The 27,964-nt window shown below is 41.5% G+C and overlaps 1 protein-coding gene and 2 pseudogenes across 1 annotated transcript; all 3 read right to left on the bottom strand.

Moving 5' to 3' along the window:
* Nucleotides 1–5,613: 5,613 nt before the first annotated feature.
* On the bottom strand, nucleotides 5,614–5,773 carry LOC149443218 (U2 spliceosomal RNA; annotated as a pseudogene).
* An 8,905-nt stretch (nucleotides 5,774–14,678) lies between these two features.
* Nucleotides 14,679–15,749, bottom strand: LOC149443217 (olfactory receptor 1G1-like; annotated as a pseudogene).
* A 10,603-nt stretch (nucleotides 15,750–26,352) lies between these two features.
* Nucleotides 26,353–27,336, bottom strand: LOC149443216 (olfactory receptor 1M1-like). The gene has a single exon (XM_089655748.1). It carries the CDS (start codon nucleotides 27,334–27,336, stop codon nucleotides 26,353–26,355), a length of 984 nt encoding a protein of 327 aa, XP_089511874.1.
* Nucleotides 27,337–27,964: the final 628 nt, after the last annotated feature.

Here is a 27,964-nt window from a genome sequence, read left to right as displayed (position 1 = left end):
AAAAATTTTTTTTCCCACCCAGTGCCCTCCCTCGATTCTCTATCTGCCCCTTCTAACAAACTGCCACTCCTCTCTCTCTCCACCTCCTAAACCCCCTTCTTCCACCTCCCAACCAGGGACCTCCATCATTTGTAACTCAAGTCTATCACAGAAGTCTCTTACGTCCTCAGGAAATCTCAACTGAGCTGTAACTCCATTCTTCCATCCAATTAGGCACTCCGGCATACCCCATCTGTTGTGCATCTTTTGCTTTATCATCTGCCCTAACAGGGGTTTTAGAGATCTTCTCCTCCATAGTGTCTCTGCTGTTAAATCTGCAAAAATCTGTATATTCATTTCTTCATATTTAATACTTGATCTTCCCTTAATCTTTCTCCATACTTTTTCTTTATCTGCCCATTTCTGAAGTTGGACTATTATATTTCTTGGTTTGTCTTTTCCACTTCCTTGTTGATTTTTTCCTATCCTGAAAACACCTTCCAGGTTAATCATTTCTGTTTCTGGTCTGTCCATAATGGAGTTTAATATTTTACAGATAAGGCCTTGTGTTTCTTCTCCCTTTACCGACTCCGGAACTCCTCTCACCCTAATTAGAGATGAGCGAATTATTAAAAAATTCGATTCGGCTGATTCGCCGAATTTGAGGAAGAAATTCGATTCGATGCGAATTAATTCGCTACGAATTTAACTTATTAAAAGGGTTTCTAGGCTTCAGAGAGCCTTTAAATTAGTGCAGAACACTGTACCTTTAATTTAAATGCCCTTGGAGATATGGAAGGAGAAGGAGAAGGAGAAGGATGAGAAGAAGGAGAAGGAGAAGGATGAGAAGAAGGAGAAGGATGAGAAGAAGGAGAAGGAGAAGGATGAGAAGAAGGAGAAGGAGAAGGATGAGAAGAAGGAGAAGGATGAGAAGAAGGAGAAGGAGAAGGAGAAGGATGAGAAGAAGGAGAAGGAGAAGGATGAGAAGAAGGAGAAGGAGAAGGATGAGAAGAAGGAGAAGGAGAAGGATGAGAAGAAGGAGAAGGAGAAGGATGAGAAGAAGGAGAAGGAGAAGGATGAGAAGAAGGAGAAGGAGAAGGATGAGAAGAAGGAGAAGGAGAAGGATGAGAAGAAGGAGAAGGATGAGAAGAAGGATGAGAAGAAGGAGAAGGATGAGAAGAAGGATGAGAAGAAGGAGAAGGATGAGAAGAAGAAGGATGAGAAGAAGAAGAAGGATGAGAAGAAGGAGAAGGATGAGAAGAAGGAGAAGGATGAGAAGAAGGATGAGAAGAAGGAGAAGGATGAGAAGAAGGATGAGAAGAAGGAGAAGGATGAGAAGAAGAAGGAGAAGGAGAAGGATGAGAAGAAGGAGAAGGATGAGAAGATGGAGAAGGATGAGAAGAAGGAGAAGGAGAAGGATGAGAAGAAGGAAAAGGATGAGAAGAAGGAGAAGGATGAGAAGAAGGAGAAGGAGAAGGATGAGAAGAAGGAGAAGGATGAGAAGAAGGAGAAGGAGAAGGATGAGAAGAAGGAGAAGGAGAAGGATGAGAAGAAGGATGAGAAGAAGGAGAAGGATGAGAAGAAGGAGAAGGATGAGAAGAAGGATGAGAAGAAGAAGAAGGAGAAGGATGAGAAGAAGGAGAAGGATGAGAAGAAGGAGAAGGAAACAAATAGATACAATGTTTCAACCGCTGTATGGAGGGAATGTCACAGAACTGTCAGAAATAGCGGAGCTCTGCAGATACACTTAGCGGAGCTCTGCAGATACACTTTTTGCCGGCTTGGAATTCTTCTTATTTTCATCCTACTTCTTCTTCTTCTTCTACATCCTCATCCTCTTCTTCTTCTTCTGAGGATGAGGATGAAGAAGAAGAAGAAGAAGTAGGATGAAAATAAGAAGAATTCCAAGCCGGCAAAAAGTGTATCTGCAGAGCTCCTCTAAGTGTATCTGCAGAATAGAGGAGCTCTGCAGATACACTTTTTGCCGGCTTGGAATTCTTCTTATTTTCATCCTACTTCTTCTTCTTCATCCTCATCCTCAGAAGAAGAAGAAGAGGATGAGGATGCGGATGAAGAGGAAGAAGAAGAAGAAGAAGAAGAAGTAGGATGAAAATAAGAAGAATTCCAAGCCGGCAAAAAGTGTATCTGCAGAGCTCCTCTATTCTGCAGATACACTTAGAGGAGCTCTGCAGATACACTTTTTGCCGGCTTGGAATTCTTCTTATTTTCATCCTACTTCTTCTTCTTCATCCTCATCCTCATCCTCTTCTTCTTCTTCTGAGGATGAGGATGAAGAAGAAGAAGAAGAAGAAGAAGTAGGATGAAAATAAGAAGAATTCCAAACCGGCAAAAAGTGTATCTGCAGAGCTCCTCTATTTCTGACAGTTCTCTGACTTTCACATTTACAGCGGTTGAAACATTGTATCTGTTTCCGAATAAAAACATCAGTATCCTAAATGGAAACAAATAGATACAATGTTTCAACCCCTGTACATGTGAAGGAACTGTCAGAGAACTGTCAGAAATAGCGGAGCTCTCTGCAGGGACACTTTTGCCGGCTGATCGGGAAAAATCCGATTCGCGCACCCGAAGTAGGCTAATATTCGGATTCGACGCGAATCGAATTTTTCCTGAAATTCGAATCGAATTCCACTTTGCCTGGTTCGATTCACTCATCTCTAACCCTAATGTTGTTTCTCCTTTCCCTGTTTTCTTGTACTTCCATTCTGTATAACAACTTTTTTTGATCTTTCCTAATTTCTATTGTCCTTTCTCTAGATCAGAAATATATTGAGCATAGCTTTTAACTCTTTCCTCCGTCTCCTCCACCCTCAATAGCATCCGGCCCAAATCACTTCGTATACTTGTCATTTCATGCTTTAATGTTTTTTCTAGATTCTTGAACATATCTGCTATCTCTTTCTTGTTTGAAATTTGTAATTCACTTTCGGTGTCTCTCATCTCCAACTTTTCTGTAGCATGCTGACTGTTATATTTTTTTCCCAGGGAGAGTCTAGGGTTACCTTCCAACATCATTTCCAGTTCACTTTTTTCACCAACACCTTGAGACCTATCTGGAGTCACATTTCCTTGAGATGTATATTTTTTTTATTGTACCAGTTTGAGACCCCTTTGGGCCACTATTTTTAACATTTTTATTTTTCATCTCTTCTATGCGTTTTATTTTCTTCAATGGGGGAAACACAAGAATTGATAAAAATATATATAAGGGACCCAGATTTGTTATTATCCAGTTTTCCACTTAGTGCTCCTTCCAGGCTGCTTTAACTTCCTCCTTTCTCTCAGTCAGACCCCCCAGGGAAACCCCCTTTCACAACTCCTCTTTTTCCCTTTAGACAGCAAAAGCAGTCATTTATGCATCACAATAGCCCATCCAGGCTGCTCACACTCACCCTCCACAGCTGCAGCACCAGCAGACTCCTCAGATTGTCACAGTCCATAGCTCTCTTCAGGAGGGGTGTTTCCTCTGGGTCTCTTCACTTTTCACTCCCCTGTGGAAAGGTCACCTCCATTCGGGGGGGGGGCATCTTGCTGCACGGTTTTCCCATATGGGTGTCTCATGTACTGGGAGGGGAGCGAACCAGCGTCTTCCTCTCTCCTCTCACCTCTAAACGCCGGCCGGCTTTTCCCCTACCCAGTGCTTCTCTGCGGCTGACACGTGGTCAAGACGCACCTCCTCGTTTCCTCGGCAAGCCTGCCCTCTGCTCTCACTCCCTTAGGACGGGTCTCTAGCCTGTCTCCGATCCAGCCCGACGACGCAGTTCACCTCCTCCTCACAGCGCCTGGAGCACTGTATTCAATCCAGGACCCACCACACTCCGGTAGGTCCCCCCGGTCCTTGCTCTCCAATGTCTGTATCTGAGGCGGTGGGGAAGCACGGAGAGCGCCCACACTGCGCTCTCCTACACCGCCATAGTTAGGCTCCTTCCTCAACCGCTGTTTATACTGGCACGGGGTCAACAATCGCGTGCGTGGGGGAGGTGGGTACTTTTTTTCAATCACTTTTACTGCTATCACAGGGAATGCAAATATCCCCTATAACTTCAATGGGCATTGTCATATATTCTTTTTTGAGAAATCTGGGGTCTATCAAAGTCTAGATATCTCCTCTGCCCTTACATTATCTAATCTCACCAAGATCAATGTGATCAGATGCTTTCCCAATTTACAAATGGCGCTGTTTAGATCCTATGAAACTGAAGTGATGAAATGCTTGTAGCTTCCGAATTCTTAGGCTATAGAGATGATTGGCACCACTCTGGTTTCCAATCAGCTCTATGGTCAGCTGGCAGAAACACCGGCTGCATTCTCAGGTTCCTCCGAAGGCATGGGACTGCCCGAGAAGGCCGTGGAAGGCAGTGGGGGAGGAGGGAATAGTCTCCCGCTGCTTGTAAAAGCAATCCTGCAGCTAATTAGCCACTAAGATTGCTTTTATATGAAAGACGATCGCCGGCGGAAAAAAAACACCAGGATGATGCCTGCAGCTATAGGCATCATCCTGGTATACATTCAAAGTCCATATATCTTGAAATATATTAAATATGGCCAAAATTGTAGCATTTCAAATATATGACAATATATTTGGGAAGAATATTTTTAAAGTGTATTTCAAATATATGTTTCTTCCATATGGGCAGCTAGGCCTTGTACACGGCTTTAGCTTGTATAACAGCAGTTTGTGTGACAAGCTTTTGCATTGAAGAAGTTGTAAAGCTTTTAGCAATTTCAAAACAGCTTTGTTAGCCTGATTCTGCTCCAGTTTAGGGAGATTAAGGGCCAACGCCAGCTTTTACAGCATGTTATTTGTTAGAATTTGTTAGTTAGAATACTGCACTACTTCAAGTTTGTTGAAAGCTCGCTAAAACCTGCTAACTGCACAAGATCTATGACTAACAACCCAACACTGGAACTGGAGTTTTACTTACAGGCTTCAACAAAACTTCCTCACAGTTTTCTAAAACGTTTATAAATGCTTTGCAAAAAAAGTGCTTGTGAACGTACACAAAAAAGGTGCAATGAGTGTATCTCTGGTCCTTCTCCCAATGAGAAAGGGCTTCTTCCCCAACCCTCCAGAACACAAGGCTCCTGAAAGGAGTAAGGCACACCTGGCTGAAGCATGCAAAGTCCTTTCCTCATTGTCTGCTGAAAATGATCACAGAGTGCTAGGTTAGGGGCTCTCCCAAGGAGGATCCTAATACACACACATTCTCCCCTTAGACTTCAGAGTAGGCCCAAAAACTTTAGTCCTTGTAGAATAATAAATACACATAATAAGTGCACAAACGTGTAAAGTCAATGAATAAGTACCACAGTGTAAGACTATGGCTAGGCCTCACAGCCCAAAGAAAAATAATAACTTAGTTCTCACCCACACAGCCTAGCCCATAGGGCATTAGGTAGAAAAAGGAAAGTGCTATCATGGCCTAAAGTCATTTCACACGGTAGGGCCCAAACATCAGGGGGTGATTCACACCGCAAGTTCTCTGGTTTCCCAGTTCATGTTAGGACTCATTCAAAGCAGGTGGCACTTAGCCTTTCGGAATTCCCCACACTAGATTACACTCCCCCGACCCACTTAATTATTAATGTAATGGGCTCCTAATTTGGCTTTCTTACCCACAGGGAGAATCTCTCAGCTCCCCACAATACCAGGCAGAGTACTCTGCAGCCAGCGATCCCCACAGAAATGTAGGAATAACATCATGTTTCATCTCAGGGACTCTGATATGAACAGATACTACTTTTAATCTTAGCCAAAAGGCCAAGAAGCGTGGAGTTTCCCTTAGTATTCCAACCAGATCCTTATCCAGGAATGCAGGCTGGGTGGCCAGGAAAGGGAAGGCAATAAATGTGCCCCCTCTGTATGTACCATACCATACCATACCATGCCTTTTCAACATTGGTGAAGTAATTTTTAATGGGGATCAGCAAAGCCTCTCCTCTTGCAAGGCACCTTGCCCAACGTTGAAGGCCAGTTGCTTCTTCCCCACATCCAGTCCCACAAATAAGGATTTGAGGGTTTCTGTGAGTGACGTTTAGGAATCTGGAAGCTCCTTTATAAAAAAATGGAAGTCCCAGAAGTCCCCAGTTTCTTTTCAGAATGAATACAGGAGTACATTAGCACCCCTTGGAACTCATTTCCAACAACATTTACATAAACACACGGACCCCCTAGGAAAATGTTCCTTAACCCCTTCATGCCTAAATGTAAAACAAATACTAACCAAAAACACACTGACCCTGACTATGACCTTTGACCTTGAACATGACTAGGGATGAGTCCAACACACCTGGCTTCTTTTTACAAGGGTTTGGCCAAGCATATCAAAATTTCGGATGATCCCAAAATCATTGAGGTCAATGGGAGCCGAATCTATCAAATCAATTTTCTCAATTTTTTAGGCTAAAAGCCAAGTGATTAGGGAACAAAATTTTTATGGGGCTGGGCAGTTTCCCATGAATATGTACCAATGCCGTTTAGGAATCTGGAAGCCACCATTAACTTTTTAAAAATCTATGGATGTATGTAGAATATCCAAAGAGTGAAGGGTTAAGTACACACTGATATCTTCAGTAGAAGCCATCAACTTGTGCTCATTTTCCTCAGCTGACTCCCTGCTTTAAAAGGAAAGTAATTCGGTGGTTGTATAGCCGCCAATCACATTCACCTTTACCATAAGCCTGAGAACACAACCACTGGGTTCAGGATGGTGAGTGGGAGGAGACAGAGGAAAATCCACTCCGTGATCTCCTCTGCATGGAATGAAACCAGAAGTGATGGGAAGCATGTAACAGAGCAGACCTGTGCTCAATCAGATGCTTTGTAGGGCAGGGGTGTCATTGGGGTCTATTAGACCCCCAATATCTCTTATAAAGAGTACTTGTCACCTGCCCAATACTATCACATGGGGGTATGATAACCCCTTGTGATAGCAATAAGGTTGAATATAAATAAACTTTAAAAAAATACAATTATATTAAAATTTATCAAAAGCCAAAAAAAATTAAACATAATGCTTGTTGCCCTGCCACACCCACAAATGCAATAATGGGTGAAGGGTGCACATGTGTATATAAACAGAGATTACACCACACTTGTGAGGTACCACTGTGACCGTCAGAGTGAGAGCAATTATTTTAGTGTCAGAGCTTGCAGTTGACTCTAACCTGCTGAGTAGAAAAGGCGTAATATACAAGGTCTCTGCTTTTACAAAACATGTAATGTTCTGGGAGATTTAAATAATAAATGGCCAAAAATGTAGACTCTACATGTGCTCATGTGAAAAAAAAAAAAAACTACTCTAGAGCAAAAGCGTTTAAGTTAAGGGGTCCATCAGATATCCATCTCCCCCCACTTGAATGAGCCAGGGTACATAGTGTAAATCCAGCATCAATCACGATGATCGTCAACCACCAATAATCATCTGCTTGATCGTTGAAAGGAAAAAATCCCATTGATATACTTTACGGTCTGCTCGTGCTGCACATGACAGCTCCCCAGAGTTGTCAATAGATTTAAATACAAGGGGGCAGAGATTTGGTGACATCACTGGAAAAATATAGACAAGACCATATTTGCCAGGCTATAACATGTGATTGAAAGCTTGTCCTTGAAGCTCCCATTAATTATTTAGCTGTCAATGGCAGCCTGGTCCCCATGCTGGGAATGCACTATGGAGCACGCTTCCAGCAAAAACACCAGAGAGCAAATCTGCGGCTCATCAGAAGAAGGCCCACTTCCAAGACTCTGCATATATGTGTCAGCTCAGTGTAAAAGGATTATTAAAAATATAATTTATGGAAATGTAAACAATTTACCCCAATGTAAACCAATCATGCCATCTGCTCCTATTGCAAAATGACAGATCCTGGAACAAACCGCTGGGGATCCCAGGTGATGTCATTGACAATATGGTCATGGCCTAAATATGAGCCTGATTTGCTTACCACTAATCACTGTGACAAAAACAAGTCTGATCAACATGTTGGAGGAAGTGTGGGTAAAGTTGGGCCCTTGAGCTTCTTCAGAAGGACCTTCTAAACCTTTGCTAGTGCACTATAAAGTCGGAGCTTTCTGGTAACAGCCTGCAGTATATTTACATATCAGTGCTCCTAATGCCCTCACTGAGTGATGTCTTTGGACATATATAGTACAGTATATGTTAGAGATAGGCCATCGCACCCGCCTGTGGGGATATTGGCTCAGGTTCAATCCATGAAAAAAAGTACGAAGTATATGCAGCAGGCAGTGAGTGCCCTCAACTGGACTTACAACAGGAAGAATTTCCCAGTGTAGTTTAATTAATGCCAATGTTTCGGTGGGGCACAGCCATATCTGTACATGTATATACTCTCACCGGCCACTATATTAGGTACACCTGTTCAATTGCTTGGTAATCAGCCAATCACATGGCAGTAACTCAATGCGTTTAGGCATCTAGATGTGGTAAAAACGACTTGCTGAAGTTCAAACCAAGCATCAGAATGGGGAAGAAAGGGGACTTAAGTGACTTTGAATGTGGCATGGTTGTTGGTACCAGATGGGCTGCTCTGAGTATTTCAAAAACTGCTGATCTACTGGGATTTTCACACACAACCATTTCTAGGGTTTACAGAGAATGGTCCGAAAAAGAGAAAATATCCAGTGAGCGGCAATTGTGTGGACAAGAATGCCTTATTGATGTCAGATGTCAGAGGAGAATGGGCAGACTGGTTACTGTGACATTCAGATGGTAGGGTCAGAATTTGGCATAAACAACATGAAAGCATCCTGCGTTGTATCAATGGTGGTGATGTAATGGTGTGGGGAATATTTTCTTGGCACTAGCAAGGTGTGCCTAATAAAGTGGCCGGAGAGTGTATTTTACACGTACAATTAATTACTATGTGGAATAAAAATGTAATTTGTGAGTCCAATTACATTGAATTAATCTTTGTTTAACTCCATGTGGGAGACGCGAACCACTGCTGGGAAATGTTACCCCTGGGGCCTCTAATAATGGCTGGAAGATGTAAGATGATGCAATACAAAACTAAAATTACAGTGTTTATTGTGGATGAATTTTAAGAAGTTACTAACATTTTGAAAATGCCAAAAACTAAGTGTAAGATTTGGCTGATGATTGATTAGGACAAAAGCAAATCCTGTATGTACACATTTTCAGCTGGTGGTTATGATATTTATTACAGAGAAAGGTTTAAAAGAATGAGTATATAGGCATCAATAGATGATAAACAACATTGCAGAACTGAACATTTCTTAGAACAGAATAGAATAAAATGAATAGAAGATAACAGAAAAGATAAGGAGAAGCAAGAGATGAATATGGTTTTATTCAAGAGAGATTTGTATTTTTTTTGCATTCACCACACATACAATAATCTGCCTCTAATGCTGAGTATTATATGCCCTGCTGACTGAGGATTACCGGACAAATCTTACATTATGGATCCTCAGGGCTTTTTATCTCAGGGATTAGGTGCAGGAACTCCCCCCTTCTGAGTCACCCTTGTCTCCGCCTCCTACCCACCTCCCAGCACTGTCCCTTGGTTCCACATCCTACCCAACTCCAAGTAACGCCCCATTTAGGGAAAACTGAATCACGTATGATCTTGTAGTGCTAAATAATCTGTATGGAATTTGTTAATGATAACAAGAAAAGCGGTAAAATAGATCCTCTGCAGCCAGCAACAATATACCTCTCCCACCAACAATAGATCCCCCATCAACACTAGACCCCCACCAGCAACAACAGATCTCTAAGCCCTCCATCAGCCAGCAATAATAGACCCTTACCTCAACAGTAGATCCCTGCCAGCAACAAATGACCCCCCAGAAACATAAGACCCCCCTAGCAACAACAGATCCTCCGCCAGCAACAATAGACCCCCACTCAAAAATTGTACAGTGACTGTACAGTGCAGCTTCAGATGGCAGCAAGCATCAGCTGTTATCTGGAACTGCAAAAGAGTTACACTATAACCATCCCCCAAGTCCAGCAATTTGTCCTTGTGCTGCCATCCCTATCCTATATTGGGTGTTGTTGGAGGAGTATGTATGCAATAATATATAATAAGAAGAATGGGAGAAGGAAGTCGGTGTAAAATGCAACCTCTTTAAGCAAGTTCCAGGCAACCTTGGTTCTTTTCCAGAGAGGGAGGTGTTCCTTGATTTCCAGCAACAGATTGCACGCCCAACAATAATATGCACAATAATGCATTAATCAGAAGCCCTTCAGAAAATGAAGTTCTTCTGTTCATGATTGTAGCAAGCAGAGCCATGGATAAGGCAATGCTGCCAGCTTCCCTCCTCTCCTTCCCAACAGCAGCTGCAAGCACACAATAGCATCCTGCAAGATGGAGAGTGCGGGATGGGTCCTGTAAATATATCCTCTTTACCAGCCCCTTCCTTTACTGAATGAACACAATGAATGATTGGTACCGCTCACTCAGTGTGTTCATTCATAACTGAAGCATAGTAGACTTTTTTAGGTGAGGGTGGGGTAGGCTTCCCTGAAGAGGTGAGTTTTCAGGGAGCGCCTGAAGGTGAGGAGGGAAGGTGACAGTCTGATGGATTGGGGTAGTGAGTTCCAGAGGATGGGGGTGGACCTGGAGAAGTCTTGCAGTCGTGCGTGGGAGGGTGAGACCAGGGAGCAAGATAGAAGGAGGTCCTGTGAAGAGCGAAGGGTACGGGTAGGGTGGTACCTGGGAATCAGGTTGGTGAGGTAGTCAGGGGCAGTGTTGTGAATGGCTTTGTAGGTCAGAGTGAGTAGTTTGAATTTGATGCGTTGGGCAATAGGGAGCCAGTGGAGGGATAGGCAGAGGGGGGTGGCAGATGTGGAGTGGTTGGTGAGGTGGATGAGTCTGGCCGCTGAGTTCAGGATGGTCTGAAGCGGGGGAGAGCTTGCACTGGGGCAGGCCGGTGACGAGGGAGTTGCAGTAGTCCAGGCGTGAGATAATCAGGGAGTGTACGAGTAGTTTAGTGGTGTCTGGGGTAAGGAAGGAGCGTATTTTGGCGATGTTGCAGAGGTGGAGCCTGCATGTGTTTGTAAGTGATTTGACATGAGGTTGGAAGGAAAGGTTTGAGTCCAGAATGACGCCAAGGACTTTGGCTTGCGGGGCGGGATTGATGGTGGTGTTGTTGGTAGTGATGGATAGGATGGGTGGGGGCGCGGGCAGGGGGAAAGACGTAGAGCTCGGTTTTGGAGAGGTTAAGCTTGAGGAAATAGAGTGACATCCAGTCTGAGGTGTCGTTTAGGAGGTGAGTGATGCGGGCGGAGAATGTGGGAGTGAGGTGAGGGGTGGAGAGGTAAATTTGAGTGTCATCAGAGTAGAGGTGGTAGTTGAAGCCGTGGGAGTGTATGAGTTTGCCAAGGGAGGAGGTATAGATGGAGAAGAGAAGGGGTCCAAGGAGCCCTGGGGGACCCCAACAGAGAGGGGGAGGGAAGGGGAGGTGGCACCGTTGTAGGAAACGCTGAAGGAGCGTCGGGATAGGTAAGAGGAGAACCAGGAGAGAGCGGTGTCTCTGATGCCAAGGGAGAGTAGTTTATTAAGGAGGAGGGGGTGGTCAACTGTGTCAAAGGCCGCGGAGAGGTCCAGGAGGAGGAGGACAGAGTAGTCGCCTTTGGCTTTGGCAGTTAGTAGGTCATTGGTGATTTTGAGGAGGGCAGTTTCAGTGGAGTGTAGGGGACGGACGCCGGATTGTAGTGGATCAAGGAGGTTGTTGTCAGTTAGGTGGGCGCTTAGGCGGTCGTAGACTAAGCGCTCAAGGAGCTTGGAAGTGAGTGGCAGCAGGGAGATGGGTCTGAAGTTGTTTGGGTCAGTGGGGTCCAGGGAGGGCTTTTTGAGTACGGGGGTGATGTGTGCATGCTTTAGGGGGGAGGGGAATACGCCGGTAGAGAGGGAGAGATTGAAGATGTGGGTGAGGGAGCGGATGAGGGAAGAGGGGGGTGACCAGAGGAGTTAAGAGGGGATAGGGTTCAGGGGGCTTCTGAGAATGCCCTGGTGACTTCCTCAGTGGTAGCAGGGCTGAAGGAGTGCAGTGCTGGGGGGGTTACGGTAAGCGGGGCCTTGGGTGTGGTGGGGGGCAGTGCGGTTGCGAGGTCAGAGGAGGGAAAAGATGAGGGGGAGATGGGGGGGGAGGCTAGGTGGGGAGGTAGATTGCGAGTTGACTATGTCCTTACGGATTGCGTCAATCTTGTTGTGTTTCGTCTTCCTTCCTCAGACTGATACTATTTTATACTCTGCAGTTGGTTTTTCTGTTATTCCATTTTGTTTATGCCATGGGAACTCTATGCACCTTTATAGTTTTTCACCTGTTGGATGCAGCCCTATCTAAGCTACTACTTTAATGCGCCCTGAAATTGCCTTCTGTTATGCTCCTTTTTTGGAAAGTCTTTTTTTTTAATTTTTATGTCTTTTTGTTCTGTTTTTTGGTACTGTGTACCTTATTAGGATATGATGGAAATGGATTGTTTGACACTATGTCTATGTAACTTTTTTGACTGTATCCACTGTAATTATTTTTTTGTACCATTTACATTAAAGGTTTGTAAACAATCTATATATATGCATGGGCATGCATCCATATACACTATAACCTAAACCATTTGCAAAGTCCGGCTGTGGTCCCGCCCAGCGTGATGACATCACAGTCTTGCCCACCTGACACATTTAATCCAATCAGGACTTTTTCAAAGGTAAGAGGAGGCAGAGACACATCACACTATAAATACTCACATATCAAAAAGTTTCCTTATAGAATGGATTTGCTCTATACCTCAACCCAAACCAAAATTGTCTACACTCAACAAGTGTGAATAAACTATGTATCCAAAAATGCACTAATACTAGATCTAGACTTACAAATTCTGCTTATTAATCAAAAGGCAAAACACGTTGAACACAAAGATACACCCATCCAAATCTAACAAGACATGTCTAAGGACCAATGATGTATCCCCAAATTATATCTGTATACCTAATGGTTGTATATTCCAATCAAAGATACCTTTAGTTACCAATCAACACTGGGAGCTCTCAGAGATAAAGGGACAGTTTGAAAGAGATAGATGAAGTGGCCTTGAGTTAGATTACCAGCATGCTGGACAATTGTTCACACAAACCATCCTCACACAAACCATCTCAAAGTAAATGACCAAAAATGAGTTGAATAGAATAAATGATGATGAAGACTTGACAATGTATTGAAGACTAAAAAGCCAAACTGGCTCCAATGTTTCTTGCGCTCCAAATCAGAAACATTGGAATCAGTTTGGCTTTTTAGTCTACAATTTGCGTACGCTCGGCACCAGGGGTGGACTGACAACTCATGGGGCCCCCGGGCAATAGGGGATTATGGGGCCCCTGTGTCCTTGCCCAAACTCAAAAAAGCCTATGAAAAAGGTACCAGGGGCATCTCATGGGGCCCCCTACTGACCCCGAGCCCTCGGGCAGTGCCCGAGTTTCCAAATGGTCAGTCCGCCCCTGCTCGGCACCAAAGAGTTAATCATTAGAGATACCAGTATATGTGCTAACAGCTGTATCCTATTTAAACAGAGGCCAACTGTTTATAAGACCCACAAATCAGAACATACTGAGCCCACTACAGTATTCCAAGTATCTAAGACCCTAACTAAAATTATTATGCACCTCACTGGTATAAGCAATCATTTTTTATCAATGGCATCCATTCATTGCCATTGTGTACTATCATAATAGCTGTGAATGGCCCAGACCGTACCATGTAATCACTGTGACCAATCACAAAGAGCATCACAATAGTACACAATGAATAGCTATAAATGAAAGTCATTCATTTGGGTTGATTTATTAAAACTAGTGCAAACTCTCTGCATAGAAACCAATCAGCTGCTAGCTTTTTTTGTCAACATTTAATTGAACAAGCTGATTGGCTACCATGCAGGGCTGCACCAGATTTTGTACTCTCTGGTTTTAGTAAATCCCATTGATTGTGTACCAGTGTCATGTAATCACTGTGATTGGTCACAGTGATCACATGCTATTGGAGTCAGCCCGGTACAATGATCTGTCTTCTGCCCCTGCCCAGTGGACATGGTTGGTGACAGATCTTGCTGCAGCATGGCCGCTACAGTGTGCATGAGGCGTGTGACTGGGAAGACATCATATGACGTCCACCCAGGATTAGAAATCTCTCGCTTTGCTGTCTTTTTACTATAGGCCCGGGCGGGAGGTAGTTAGTCCATTTTCATAGAAGGCCAGTGAAAAGAAAAAAATTATTTCAATTGGGGAAATAAGTAAAAAAAACACATCCAGCCCATTATCACTGTAGTAAATATGGATGGAAACAGCCCATAAAGAGGCTGTAGGACCCCAGCAGCAAGACCTAGCAATGAAATTGAAAACAATGAAAAAAAGGTAAAAACCCTTCCCTCCCCTGCTCCTCAAATCTCCTAAACACACAGCATTTTACTACCTGTAGCACATTCAGTAAAGGTTTACTCTTTAACAGACCTGCTATACCTCCTAGTTCTACATTAATCTCTCCAAACGCACTTTATGAGCAATACTCCCCATGCTTTCCCCATCAACGCCAAAGCAAATTATCATTATGGATATTGTGAAATGTCCTTTTTATAGTGAGAAGGCTGGTTATCCAAAAGCCCTTTATTGCCAATTCCAAGCCCACTGACCTAAGTTCAAAGCCCAGGCAGTGCATTATGGTTACAAAGAATTTGGTTTGGTAAACTGCCATGTAAGTCTGTCAGGTTCTTTAAGGTGGACAATGCAGAATTTGAAGAATGTCCATGGTTAGTGGCAGACCCAAACCTCATCAGTACTTGTGAGTATTATGACACTAGTTTCCGCAAATAACTCTTTATTTCTTTGTTCCGTAGACTGTATATGAGAGGGTTCAACATGGGGACCACTGTGGTGTAGAACATGGTTAAGATCTGTTCAAGTATGGCATAGCGGTCTGATGGTGGTATCATGTATACAGATACACCAGATCCATAGTAGATGGCCAGAACAGCGAGGTGGGATGAACAGGTGGAGAAGACTTTACTTCTGCCATCCTTAGATGTAATACGTTGTATGACCCTGATAATCTGTACATAGGACAGCAAGTTGCACATAACTGGACAGAACCCAAATACTAAATACTCTGCATACGTGACAATGTGAAACATTTCAGTACCACCGCAGGCAATGTTGATGAGAGCTTTAGCATCACAGAAGAACTGGTGAATGGTAACTGAGGAGCAGAAAATTATGTTTAGGACTGAACTTGTAAACAAAGATGAATTTATATTCCCACCAATCCAGATCACCATCATTAGTAATATACAGATTTTCTTACTAAGTATCTGATGATAGTGTAAAGGGTGACAAATTGCGACATATCGGTCATACGCCATTATAAACAGAATTATGCCCTCAGCACTGGCCGCTATTAACATAAAATACATCTGGATAAGGCATTGTGTAAATGGCATTGTATTATTTCCAGATAGTAAGATGTAGAGGAGTTTTGGAATGGTGACAGTTGTATAACACATATCAATAACAGACAAGTTCCAGAGAAATAAATACATCGGGGTGTGCAAATGGAGGTCCAAACATATCACTGCGATGATAACTGTGTTCACCAGAATTCCAATTATATAGATGAAGAAAAAGTAGACAGTGCTAAAGATGAACAATTTGTGGTCAGTTTTCAAGAAAAATGGCAAAATGTGCACATCTAGAGGAAATGTTGAGTTTTCCATAGGATGTGAGCTACACAAAAACAAAATGTATTTTTTTAACAAAGCAGCAGTTAAAGTGTTTGTAAAGGCTCTAAGTTTTTTACCGTCACACATTCGATGCCTGAAGGTAAAAAACCTTCTCTGTGCAACAGTCCCCCCAGCCCCCCCTAATACTTACCTGAGCCCCATTGCGATCCAGGGATGTGCACGAGAGCCTAGTCCATCCTGGGTCTTTGTCGCCTCATTGGCTGACACAGCAGTGGGAGCCATTGGCTCTCTCTGCTGTCAATCACAACCTGTGAGCCAATGAGGAGACTGAGGAGACGGGCCAAGCTGAGGCTCTATGTGTGAATGGACACACGGAGCAGCGGCTTGGAAGTGCGCCTGCTCGGGTGCCACCATAGCAAGCTGCTTGCTATGGTGGCACCCAACAGGAAGGAGGAGCCAGGAGCACTGGCTGGGGGACCTGAGAAGAAGAGGATCTGGGCTGCTCTGTCCAAAACCACTACACACAACAGGTAACCTGTATGGCATGTTTGTTTTTTAAACTGAAAAAATATATATGTATATATATGTGTGGGTACCAAATATTTCCTAACATCCTAAGATCATGTTTTTTTTGTTGGTAAACACGTATGTCATAAATAACTAAAATACAAAAAATGTCTTATGTATCCAGACTAACATGTATGGCAAAAAAACATTCTTTACCCACAAAATTAACCGAATTAAAGACAAATTGGTATTTAAAAAAAAAGAATTTCTATTCCTTTTGAGTTTTCATACACATACGTATAATCACATATCAGTCACTGTGCCTTCGGAGTTAAAAGGAAACTACTGAGAAACATACATACAGTATTAATGATGTCTTCCCTTCTGAAAATGCTGGTTGCCCGGCTGTCTCTGACTTGCCAGAATTCCTGAACAACATACTTTTTAATGCCAGACCGTTGGGAGAGCATGGCAGCCGGGCAGAGAGGGGTTTCTGTACTAAAGCTGGAGGGTGCAAAATCCGGCTCACTTCTGCATAGAAAGCAATCAGCTTCTAACTTCAGCTTGTTCAATTAATCTTTGGAAATAAAACCTGGAAGCTGATTGGTTTCTACGCAGAAGTGAGTCGGATTTTGCACCCTCCAGCTTAACGCTGGCCATACATTCTACAATTGTCTTGAGAATTTTGCTTTCGATTTACCAAAAACCATATAATAGGAGGTCAAACCTAACAACACTTTGAATTGTATCCAATTAGGCGGGCCCTTGCCCTACATAGTTGAAGGTACATCTAAAGGAAATTGGACAGAAAATTGTATAGTATACGGCCAGCCTTAGGCTCCGTTCACACCAATGCATTTTTTAGTGCTTTTTTCAGAAACACAATACAGTCCATTTAACATGGTTTCATGTTCACCTCTATGCTTTTTTGAGCTGCTGTATTTTTGGAAACGGTCAGGGACTTTTAAATGGAATGCATTTAACAATATATGTTAAGATGAGTTTTAGTATGTTAAAACAAATCTGAAGAATATATTTTTAAAAAATATATTTTTAAAAATATTTTCATATATTTTGTAATATACAAAAAATGCATAAGTATATATATAATAAATTATATATTAAAAAAATATAAATATATATATATATATATATATATATATATATATAAAATATATATATTTTTTAAATATAGTTTGAAATATATTGAATACGGCCAAAATTGTAGTATTTCAAATATATGTCAAATATAATACGGCTACAATCACCTCACTTCAAGCAAATATATGTCAATATATTTGGGAAGCATAATTTAAAAATATATTTAAAATATATTTTTCTTCAATGTGGGCTGCCCCTCCAAAGATACAGTGTGGTGAGACAGTGTTGTCACCTTTGGACAGGTAGTGTGTTACTGGCAGGGTCATCAACTGAAAATAAAGAAAAAAAAAAGAATGTAAACTAATGCAGCCACCACATTTAAGATTGATGGGCTGCAATATATTACATTTTTGCCCCGGGGTTTAGATACAATTTACATTTTCTGTAAAGCCCTAAGCTAAATATTGAACAACATGTACAATACGCAGAGAAAAGTATTCTACAAAAAAAAGTAGCAAAATATAAAAAATATTTTCAATATATCCTATGACTGAACTCTTAGTGAAGGCATGTATGCAGTACAAGCAGTATAAAAACAATGTTCCTCCTAAAATTTAAATTATTTTTTCTACAAAAAACTGATACAATTAATTAAAAAAATAATACAAAAGTTTCACCCATAATTAATAAGTGCGAATACTGCAGCTGTTCAAGGACACCTAAATACGTGCTGTAATATACTCTCATTTATGGTATTTTGAAAGAAAACATAAAAACACAAATAATAATGTCACATTGGGAGCAGCAGCTATATCCATGCTCCCAAATGACAGCAACTGGACTGTCAGCACAGGGATTTGAATCCAAGTGCGGGTAAAGGCAGCCCTCACACAGAGCACACATTCATATATCCTGTGTGAATGAGGTCTAAAGCTGGCCATATACTAGTAGATTCTTAAACAAACATTTGTAGTATATTCAATTACAAATGGCGTTCAAATTTGAGTTTTCTTTTAACAATAGTTTTTGGAATGAAAGAAAAAAGCCACATACATTGTTAGAAATTTGTTCATTCAAGAAACAATTTCCATCCTGATCCTTCAGATTTTTCCCATCACTGCAGCTGAAAATGAACATCAATGTCACCCCTCTAATGATAAGAAAGCCAAATGGACATTCTTAAAATGAAGGATTTAAAAATAAATTCTACTAGTGTATGGCCAGCTTGAGCTACACTCTTTATTACTTAGAAATATCTACTTGTTGACAATCATCACATTGTCAGCACTGATTTTATTTACTACAATGGGGTGTCTACCAATAAGTGGTCACATCTTCCAGTAGTAAAGAAATTGTATCCTCTGTCTATCCCCATTGTACATCAGAGAGGGAAATTCACGCTGCAAACATGAAATAACTGACAACCCAACAAAGAGAATACGACCCAATACTCAGACACATAGTGAGTATATGATATAAATGTGACATCTTCTACCTGCACAGCAATATGTAGGATACAAATCTTCCTACAAGTCAGACACAAAGACAAGGTTGTATTTATAGTCTGCTCAGAGCTAAGAACAAAGAGAAACCTCCCAAGACAAAACGATTACATCAGCCTTTACTTAACATGTAATAATCTGCTCATTGCTAAGAACATGAAACAAAGAGAAACCTTCCGGGACAAAACTATTACATCACATTCATCTGTAGTTACAACTTCCCTAAACTTCTAATCTCCTGGTGTATAACTAATTGGAACTGAGGAACTTTTCTACAACTTTGTTTTTCTTAACTTTTTTATTGTTGTAAATTATGAATTTGGTTCAAAGAGCTATTATCCTACTAAACTGATATATATATATTTTTTTAATTATTTTTTTTTTAATGTATGTATTTATTTTTTAAATACAGGGCAGTTCAGCCTTCTACACATGGCTTCACTTTGTATAGCAGCAGATTGAATGGCAAGATTTGAAAAAAAAATAGCAATTTAGCTTTGTTAGCATTATTCAGCTCCAGATAGGGAAGGTTAAAGGCTAACTCCACCCATTTTACAGCACGTTGCATGTTACCCCTGTATTTAGGGTGTAACGGGTAACATGGTACAATGGTACCCACCCCACCCCCAAAACACCCTCCTCTATCACCATGATAGAATGTAGGGGTTCTTCTGCCCTGCATCAGCTGTCACTTTTGAATTTTGAGATCTGTGATTAAGTAAACTACAAGTCCCCTCCATGGCAGACAGACTTGTTCTCAGTGGAATACAAATGACAAATGCAGTGATCATCGCACTCGTAGTCCATTGACACTTCCTCCAGCTATCCAGTGAATGTTGTTATAATGCTTTGCAGATCGATTTGCAATATATATATATATATATATATATATAAAATATCTGTAAATTTATATTTTTTTCCAAAAGGCCAAAAGGTGTGTTTAGCCTTTAAACCCAGATCTTAATGGGAGGGTTGAATATTACTTTAAACAAGCTGCTAGTAGGCTTTATTAGGCATCATCACTACTTGAACTTCCTTTAGACAGGACAATTCAGTTTGTTGCAGGCTGGCTGGTAAGTGAGCTGGGAATTTTTGTTTGTTGTTTTTTGACATGCGTCGCCCTTCCATGTGCTCCTTGCTGCACAAGTCAGTTATAGGTTGGGGTGGTTGCCATTTGTCTGTACTGTTGAACTACTTGAATCTTGCTAGCGGCTTGTTTAAAATGACAAGGTCCCAATTAAGATTTATTTTGAACACCCCCACACTGGAACTGAAGTTTTCATTATAGGCTTCAATAAAATTGCTCAAAGTTTGCTGAAAGCTTTATAAATGCTTTGCACAAAAAAGTGCTTGTGAGTACAAAAAAGGTGCACTGGGTGTATTTCTGGTCCTTCTCCCAAGAAAAAGGAATTCTTCCTTGACCCTCCAGCATACAATGCTCCTGAAAGGAGAAAATACACCTGGCCAAATCCAGCCAGACCCCTCTCTATGTAAAATAAAACATAACCCTGAAAAAACAATGATTTGTAGTAGCACAAAAAAAAATTGTCCAAGGGGATGCAGCTGGAAGTGACGCCAAATTGCGCACTGGAAGTGATGGCGTAGTGGCCAGGGTAAGATGTTGATCCTCTCACCTCACATACCCGCCCCAGCGGCTTTGGTGGAGGGAGATGCTGGTTGGATGGAAAGGTTTTTTGATGAACCTGTGTTATTTTTATGCTTGTGAGTGATATTTTTGGCGGCAAGAATTGCCTTCTAGGTGGAGCTTAGAATGGTTGTGGAATGGCATTTGGCTGCAACACCGGAACATTCACCGAACCATGTTCACCATTACGTCACCACACATTTGTGTCGTGACGCCATCACGCATGTGTGCGATGATGTCATTTCCAGTGTGGCGGCCATCTTATAATTTAGATTAATTTCGTCTACCTGGTCTCAGGGATTGGAAAAGACAGGCTTGGTGTCCCTTTGATGGTAATTTATATAATTAGGCTTATCTGTAACATGTGTGAATGAGCCCTCCATGGGGGGGAAAGGACCGCCCCTCTTCTGACCTCTCAGTGACAATGCAATATTTTACTGATAGACGCTCTGATGTGGATAATTATGGAAGGATTCTTGGAAAGCCAAGGAATTATAAAATAGACTATTGGATTGGACTTCTTTCTTTCCATCTCTGGCAGCATATGCATCAAGGTACTGGTTGGTCATGATATAATTTTTATTTTTTATAATTTATTTGAAATTCACCATATTAGCTCACGAGTAATAATTAGCACTTGATTGAAATGCATCAAGGTACTGGTTGGTCCTAAATGGTGCATTACATCATGATCGGTAGATGAAACAGATCACATTGGCATAATATATCTTCATTGGGTTATGGTTTATCCATCTAGTGATACGTGACAATTTAGTATTCGTTTTTTATTTTGTTTGATCTTTTCAGAGAGGTCAGTTTGATACATATATCTATATCTATATCTATATATATATAAAAGGAACAGACGTCTCTCCTTGATGTTAGATTACGCCTTCCCATATCATTACTCTGTATTTCACCCGATGTACCCCTTCTACTCTATGATAGGTGGAAATGTACCACGATATTATTGATTTGGATGCCACCGACCTTTGGATATTTGCTTTGAGCTACATTTGATGGTGCAGTGAGTATATTATGGATTTGGACTGAAACTAATATATATTTAAAATAGTGGGGGGGTGACTTGTTGGATGGTCTTATCCCACCTGTTGATACTCTCTACGAGTTTATTGATTGTTTGGTTTTAGAGGATTGGTGAGTTTGTTCCAATCTCTGCTCATCAAAGGTGTCTGTTATATGCCTTCCTACAGCCCAGATGGAAGTGATTACACCCTGGCACATCCTATTTTGGTTTTGTAAGTGTTCTGAATTTTTTTCTCTTCTGTGCTGTTTTTTCATCATTTCTGCTCATGGGCCAGTTAATATATTGACTATATCTCTTTTCTGTATTGAATTACCTATGTATATACCGTATATATGCGGCTCACCCTAGAATACCCCTTTTATTCTTTTTGTTTTCTCGATTTAGATTTTTCGGGTGGTTAACCCCCAATATAATTATACAGAGGTGTACCTCGGTTTACAAATTTAATGCCTTCTGTGGGACTTTTCGTATTGCGAAAAATTTGTAAACCGAAACACGGTTTCCCGTAGTAATGCATTGAAAAGCAATTAATACATTCCGGAGGTCAGAAAAATGTAAAAAAAAGTCTTATCTGTTCAAAACTCTTTATAAATTGAACTTTAAAGGCATAAATACTGTACAGGGACATGATTACAAAAAAAATTGTAAATGCATTGAAAACCAATTAATCCATTTGTATTGCGAAAAAAATGTGTAAACCGAGGCATTCTTTTCAATGGATTTTCATTCGTAAACTGAAAATTATGTTAACCGAGGCGTTCGTAAACTGAGGTACGCCTGTATTTTCATCTCACTGCTGCATGGACAGCCTAACCTTTTTTTTGTCTTAATGTAGTTACACTTAAGCTGGCCATTCACTATATAATTTTCTTACAATTTTTTGTCCAATTTCTGCCCAATTTCCTTTAGATTTACCTTCAACTATGTAGTGTAGGGCCTGTGGTTTGTTATGTATTGGGTATTGCCGATTTGGGTCCTCAATTTTCTTGTTTTGATCAGTCTTTTCAAGAACTGTAGCAGGCGCAGGTAGAACATTAGTCCTTTTCACTAACGCTGGACCCTTATGGTCTCCGTGCGACTTACGTGTGTTTCTAGGTCTTGGAGAGAGTGTACTGAGAAGGTTACAGTTCCCATATGAGAAATATGGGCCATTCTTAGTGTCTGCAATTCTTTTGATGAACTCGCAGAAGTAGAAAAAGAAGGAAAGGCAACTCTATGTTCTTCCTTATACTTTGATCCAAGCGCTGCCCATCTTTCTTGAATTCCATATTGTAGCTTGAGAACAATAGATTTGATGTCATGAGAGGTGTCAAGGTAACTGAGACCAGGTAAGTTGATGTCAGCCTTAGCAAGTTGAAGCTCTAACAGAACATCTCTGAATTCTTGAAACTTTATATAGTCGCTAGCCAAAATCCTTGGGAAGCTTTGCAACCTTTTGAATAAGGCATCTTCAATAGCTTCTGGGCTGGACTGTTCAAGTCTGCCCCAAGCAGCATTAAGGCCTGCAGCAGGGTTGTCAATATGAACTGCTTTGAGCCTCTTGATGCGTTCAGTGGACTGGGGACCTAGCCATTTGATGAGAAGATCTAATTCCTCTGTGGCATTGATGTCTAGGTCACTCATTGTGGCCTTTAAAAGTGGATTTCCAACCTCTGTAATTTTCAGGCTTGTCATTAAACTTGGTGAGGCCTGTCTTAACAAGCTCTCTGCGGAGCATGTATTTAGCAAACTGTGACATGTCCATGTTTTCAGATTTTGGGTGCATGACTGCAGGTGGAACAGAGTTGATTGTGACAGTTGGTGGACTTACGTGGAGTGACTTGGGAAAATATGTTGCTGCTAAGGCATTCAATGCCGGAGCTGATTTAAAGTCCATTGGCATGTTGGTTTGTAGAGTAGTGCGCTTGCTAGGAGGCACTCTGTTGGTGCCAAAGTAAGGTGGACGGTCTATTAAATACATACCAGTGCCTGCAGCTAGCTGAGATGCTGCAGTCTGATGTATTGGAGGATATAAGGGCAAATCGTCTTGAGGTATGATAGGTGCAGAGAAGAGACTATGACTGAGTACTTTGGCTGCTGTAACAGGGAGTTGACGTTCTGGAGAGGTGTGTGAAGAATCTGTGATATAAGATACAACTGAGTGTCTGAGCATCAGCATGGGCTTTATTAGTTGTTGACTGAGTGTAGAAGACCTTGATTGTGGGGATTTGGAAGATCTTGAGGAGCGTCTAGTAGATGCAGAGTGATAAGATCTGGATTCATGGAGCTGTGTTATTCTCACTTCTGCCTTTGTCTTTGTTCGCACCATTCAAGATTGAGCTCCTCAAAACTCCTTAATTCTTCCAATGACCCTTGAGTGTTGTACTGCTTTAACAGAGCAATATATTTAACACACAGTCTTTGATAATTCTCATAAGCAACATTCAATTGCTGGATAGTGCCCTCTAGTTGTATTGGCTCATGAGATTGCTGGGAGAGAGCAGACATGCATTTAACAGTATTAGACCAGAAGTCATTAATATTAGACAACAATTCTTCCTTGTCAGTATTAAAATTCTCTTGCACTTTACAGGTTGGATTTCTTAAGCGTTTTCTCTTTTATCTAATTCAGGGTTTAAGCCCTGCTCTGGATGAAGCTCTGATTGTGGTTGTGTATTGGTTTCCCCAGACTGTATATTACTTTCCTGAAACATCATGTTAGCAAGGAGAGGGGTTGATAGAAAGTTTACAGAGAAATGTATCACTTTTTCTGTGGGTGAGCTCAGGTTTCCTAGGCAATGGTTGCAGAAAAGTTTATTTTACTGTCTTAAAATTTCAGACAAAGCCATGTGCTAATGCATAGAGATGCAGTATATAAACTTGCAGTTGTAAGACATTCACATCTATCACGTACCTGGTGATGGAGGCCAATGGAGAGAGGGCTTCCCTTGCAGCTAAGTTCTGGACTCCCCTGAGAGTGGGACAGCGGGAGTCAGACCCAAAGTTGCACAGGTCGCCTGTAGGAGTGCTGGTTGGTGGTCCACTCAGAAGCATAGCTGGTGCACGGAGATAGGTCTGCAGACAGGAGGCTCCTGTGCATGGTATGCAAGCCCTTCCGGGACTTAGATGTTTACTGGGTAGTCGGTTCAAGCCAAGGTCAGGTACCAGGTGGGAATCAGAGCAGGCGTAGTCAGATGGGATGGCCGAGGTCATACACAGAGGAGCGAGAGAGTATCTGTAAGCCCAGCCGAGGTCAGATCAGGGGTAAAGCAGAGTAGACAAGTCCAGGAGCAAGCTGGGTCAGTAACAGGAAATCACAGGTCAGAATCACAGGAAACAGGAACCAGGAAAAGGGCATGGGGAGCTGGGGTTAATCAAGCAACTTGAGGAAGTTATGAGCCTCCTTATACAAGCCGTCTGGCACCAGACTGAGGCTGATGTGTGCTTCTGCGGCCATGTAGAGTACTGGCAGAAATGCCAGATATTCCAGAACTTCTGCCGTGGACAGGACCCTGACAACATCAATAATTTGTCCTGACACTGATGAGTATTATGCTGAGATATACTTGCAGACATGTACAGGCTTGTGTAGAGATGGCTGCACTCTCTGTAGCTGTTATATCCAGTATCCATATACCATCTCACTGTGTATTCAAACTAGCAAGGATTCTATGAAGACATTTCACTGATCTTTTGACTGATCTTTTGACTGTGTATCTAAACTAGCAAGGATTCTATGAAGACATTTCACTGATTTTTTGACTGTTCTGTCTCTCCAATCTAAGCATTGAAAGTGTGAACTCTGTAACTTACAGTTGTGATGAGATAGCGATAACTCCAATCTTAGCTGAATGACACAGGCAGTCACTCAATTCAGAAGACATCTTGTAGATATTGTGAAGTTTATTCCATAAACTGAGAGAATCTTACAACAGTGAACATTGAAGATCATAATGTGATCTGCTTCATGACATGAGGCTAGAAGCTGCAATGCTTTTCTGGGAAAAGGGGTGGGCTATCTATACTGTACAGTATTAACTAAACCAGAGGAAAGGGAGGAGCAGAGACAAAATATAGAAAACACTTAAAGGCATATGACAGTCATGTGAAACATGACAGGATCATTGTACAATATCTAAATGAAGCTGTATGGATACAATGTATCAAGCCCACAAAATTAAAGGCTTACATCAGCAAATGACTGTGTACGAAAATCATGTGGCAGCAACAGGTGCTGGCAAAAAGGTCCAATTTTATTGAAAACTAATTGAACAAATTCATGCTTTCTCTCCAGGAGTAACAACACAAAGTTTGAATACAAAATTGAATTTCTTTATTGGGCAGAGGCATAGGAAACAAATAAAAAGCAAATAAAGAGGAACACTAGTCTAACTAAAAGCTAGAACAAAAAGTCAAGTGGGCAGCAAACTAGCTTGTAAGCTATAGAAACTCCATGGACCACTTGGCAGAACAAAAGACCAAGTGGTCCATGGAGTCTGCCCTTCCACTTTCCCTTTTTGTTTGTTTTTTATATTTTATTTTGTTAACTTTTTTTTCTGAGTATTGATCTATGTTTGCCCCAAGCATGTTTTGAAGACTCTTACAGTTGACTGACTCACTACGTTATAATAATACTGACTGACTGACATTATAATAATACTTATTCAGGGGCGGACTGACCATTCGAGCATTCAGGCACTGGCCGAGGGCCTGGGGCCAGTAGGGGGCCCCATGAGATGCCCCTGGTACCTTTTTCATAGGCTTTTTTGGGTGTGGGCAAGGACACAGGGGCCCCATGATCCCCTATTGCCCAGGGGCCCCATGAGTTGTCAGTCCGCCCCTGTAGTTTCTTACTTAATTAGAAAAATCCCAATGGAAAGTTTTCTTTACCCCTACTAAGATCAGCAGACCCTTTTTAATATCTTGATTCCGAAGACTGTATATCAAAGGGTTGACCATAGGTGCAACAGTAGAATACAACATTGTAAAAATTTGTTCCAAGAGCTCAGAGTACTTTGATGAAGGCATCATGACCACAGTCGCAATTGTAACATAATAGATTAAGAGAACAATGAGGTGGGATGAACAAGTGGAGAAAGTCTTGCTCCTTCCGTCAGATGACTTAATGTTTAAGATAACCCTGATTATTTTCATATAGGATGCAAAAGTGCAAGTAAACGGGATCAATCCTAACATCACTAATTCAATGTACATGACAACGTAGAATAGCTCTGTGCCCCCACAGGAGATCTTGGTGAGTGCTTTTGAGTCACAGAAAAAGTGATGAATTATAGAACGGCAGAAAGACATTTTTGAGACAGATATTGAAATCAATAGCGAATTTAGACACCCAGAAGCCCAAATAAAAGCAATAAGTAAGATACAGACTCTCATACTTAGGACACAGTGGTAATGTAAAGGGTCACAAATGGCGACATATCGGTCATAAGCCATAATAAATAACAGAAGGTCTTCCGTGCTTCCTATCCAGAAGAAGAAGCACATCTGGATGAAGCACTGGGTGAAGGACACAACATTATCCCCTGAAATCAGTATGTAGAGAAGTTTAGGAACAAGGACCGTTGTGTAGCACATGTCCACAATAGACAGATTGCAGAGAAACAAGTACATGGGATTATGTAAGTGATCATTTTTATATATCACTATTATGATGGCAGAGTTTATTAGAAGCCCAACCACATATATTAGGACAAACAGATTTGAAATGAAACCGTCATCCTCCGAATTAGAGAAAAATGGCACAATACAGAATTCCGAAAAGGATGTGTAGTTCTTCGTTAGGCTTAATGTCCTTATGCTGCAAGAAAGCAAAATCATGTTCACATACAACACATAACCACTTTAAGACCGGGTCTTTTCTGACATTTTTTTGCTTACATGTAAAATTCATCTTTTTTGCTAGAAGATTACTTAGAACCCCCAAAAATGACATATATAGGTAGGTGAATTGGCTCCTGTCTAAATTGTCCCTAGTATGTGTATGTATGAATGTGAGTTAGGGACCTTAGATTGTACACCCCTTGAGGGTTAGGGACCTTAGATTGTACACCCCTTGAGGGTTAGGGACCTTAGATTGTACGCCCCTTGAGGGTTAGGGACCTTAGATTGTACGCCCCTTGAGGGTTAGGGACCTTAGATTGTACGCCCCTTGAGGGTTAGGGACTGATGTGAATGTGCAATATATATTATTATTATACATGATGGCGCCAACAGTTTGCTCAGCGCTTTACAATATAACGGGAGACAATACAGCAACAATACAGTTCAACACAAGAGGGTTAGGAGGCCCTGATCCTTGGGGCTTACAATCTAGGATATATAAAGCGCTGCGTAAACTGTACCTAAAATAAATAAATATATATAAATTATGCTCAAAAACAACCAACTGTGATCAATCGGCGCAATCCATTACGCCCCCTACCTAAAGCTACTACTTAAATAAATG

This window comes from Staurois parvus, unplaced genomic scaffold (genome assembly GCF_062004578.1).
Source record: "Staurois parvus isolate SC_StPar_1 unplaced genomic scaffold, SC_StPar_1.0 ptg000867l, whole genome shotgun sequence".
NCBI lineage: Eukaryota > Metazoa > Chordata > Amphibia > Anura > Ranidae > Staurois > Staurois parvus.
Note: the sequence above shows the minus strand (reverse complement) of the source record. Positions and strands in the feature narration are given on the sequence as shown.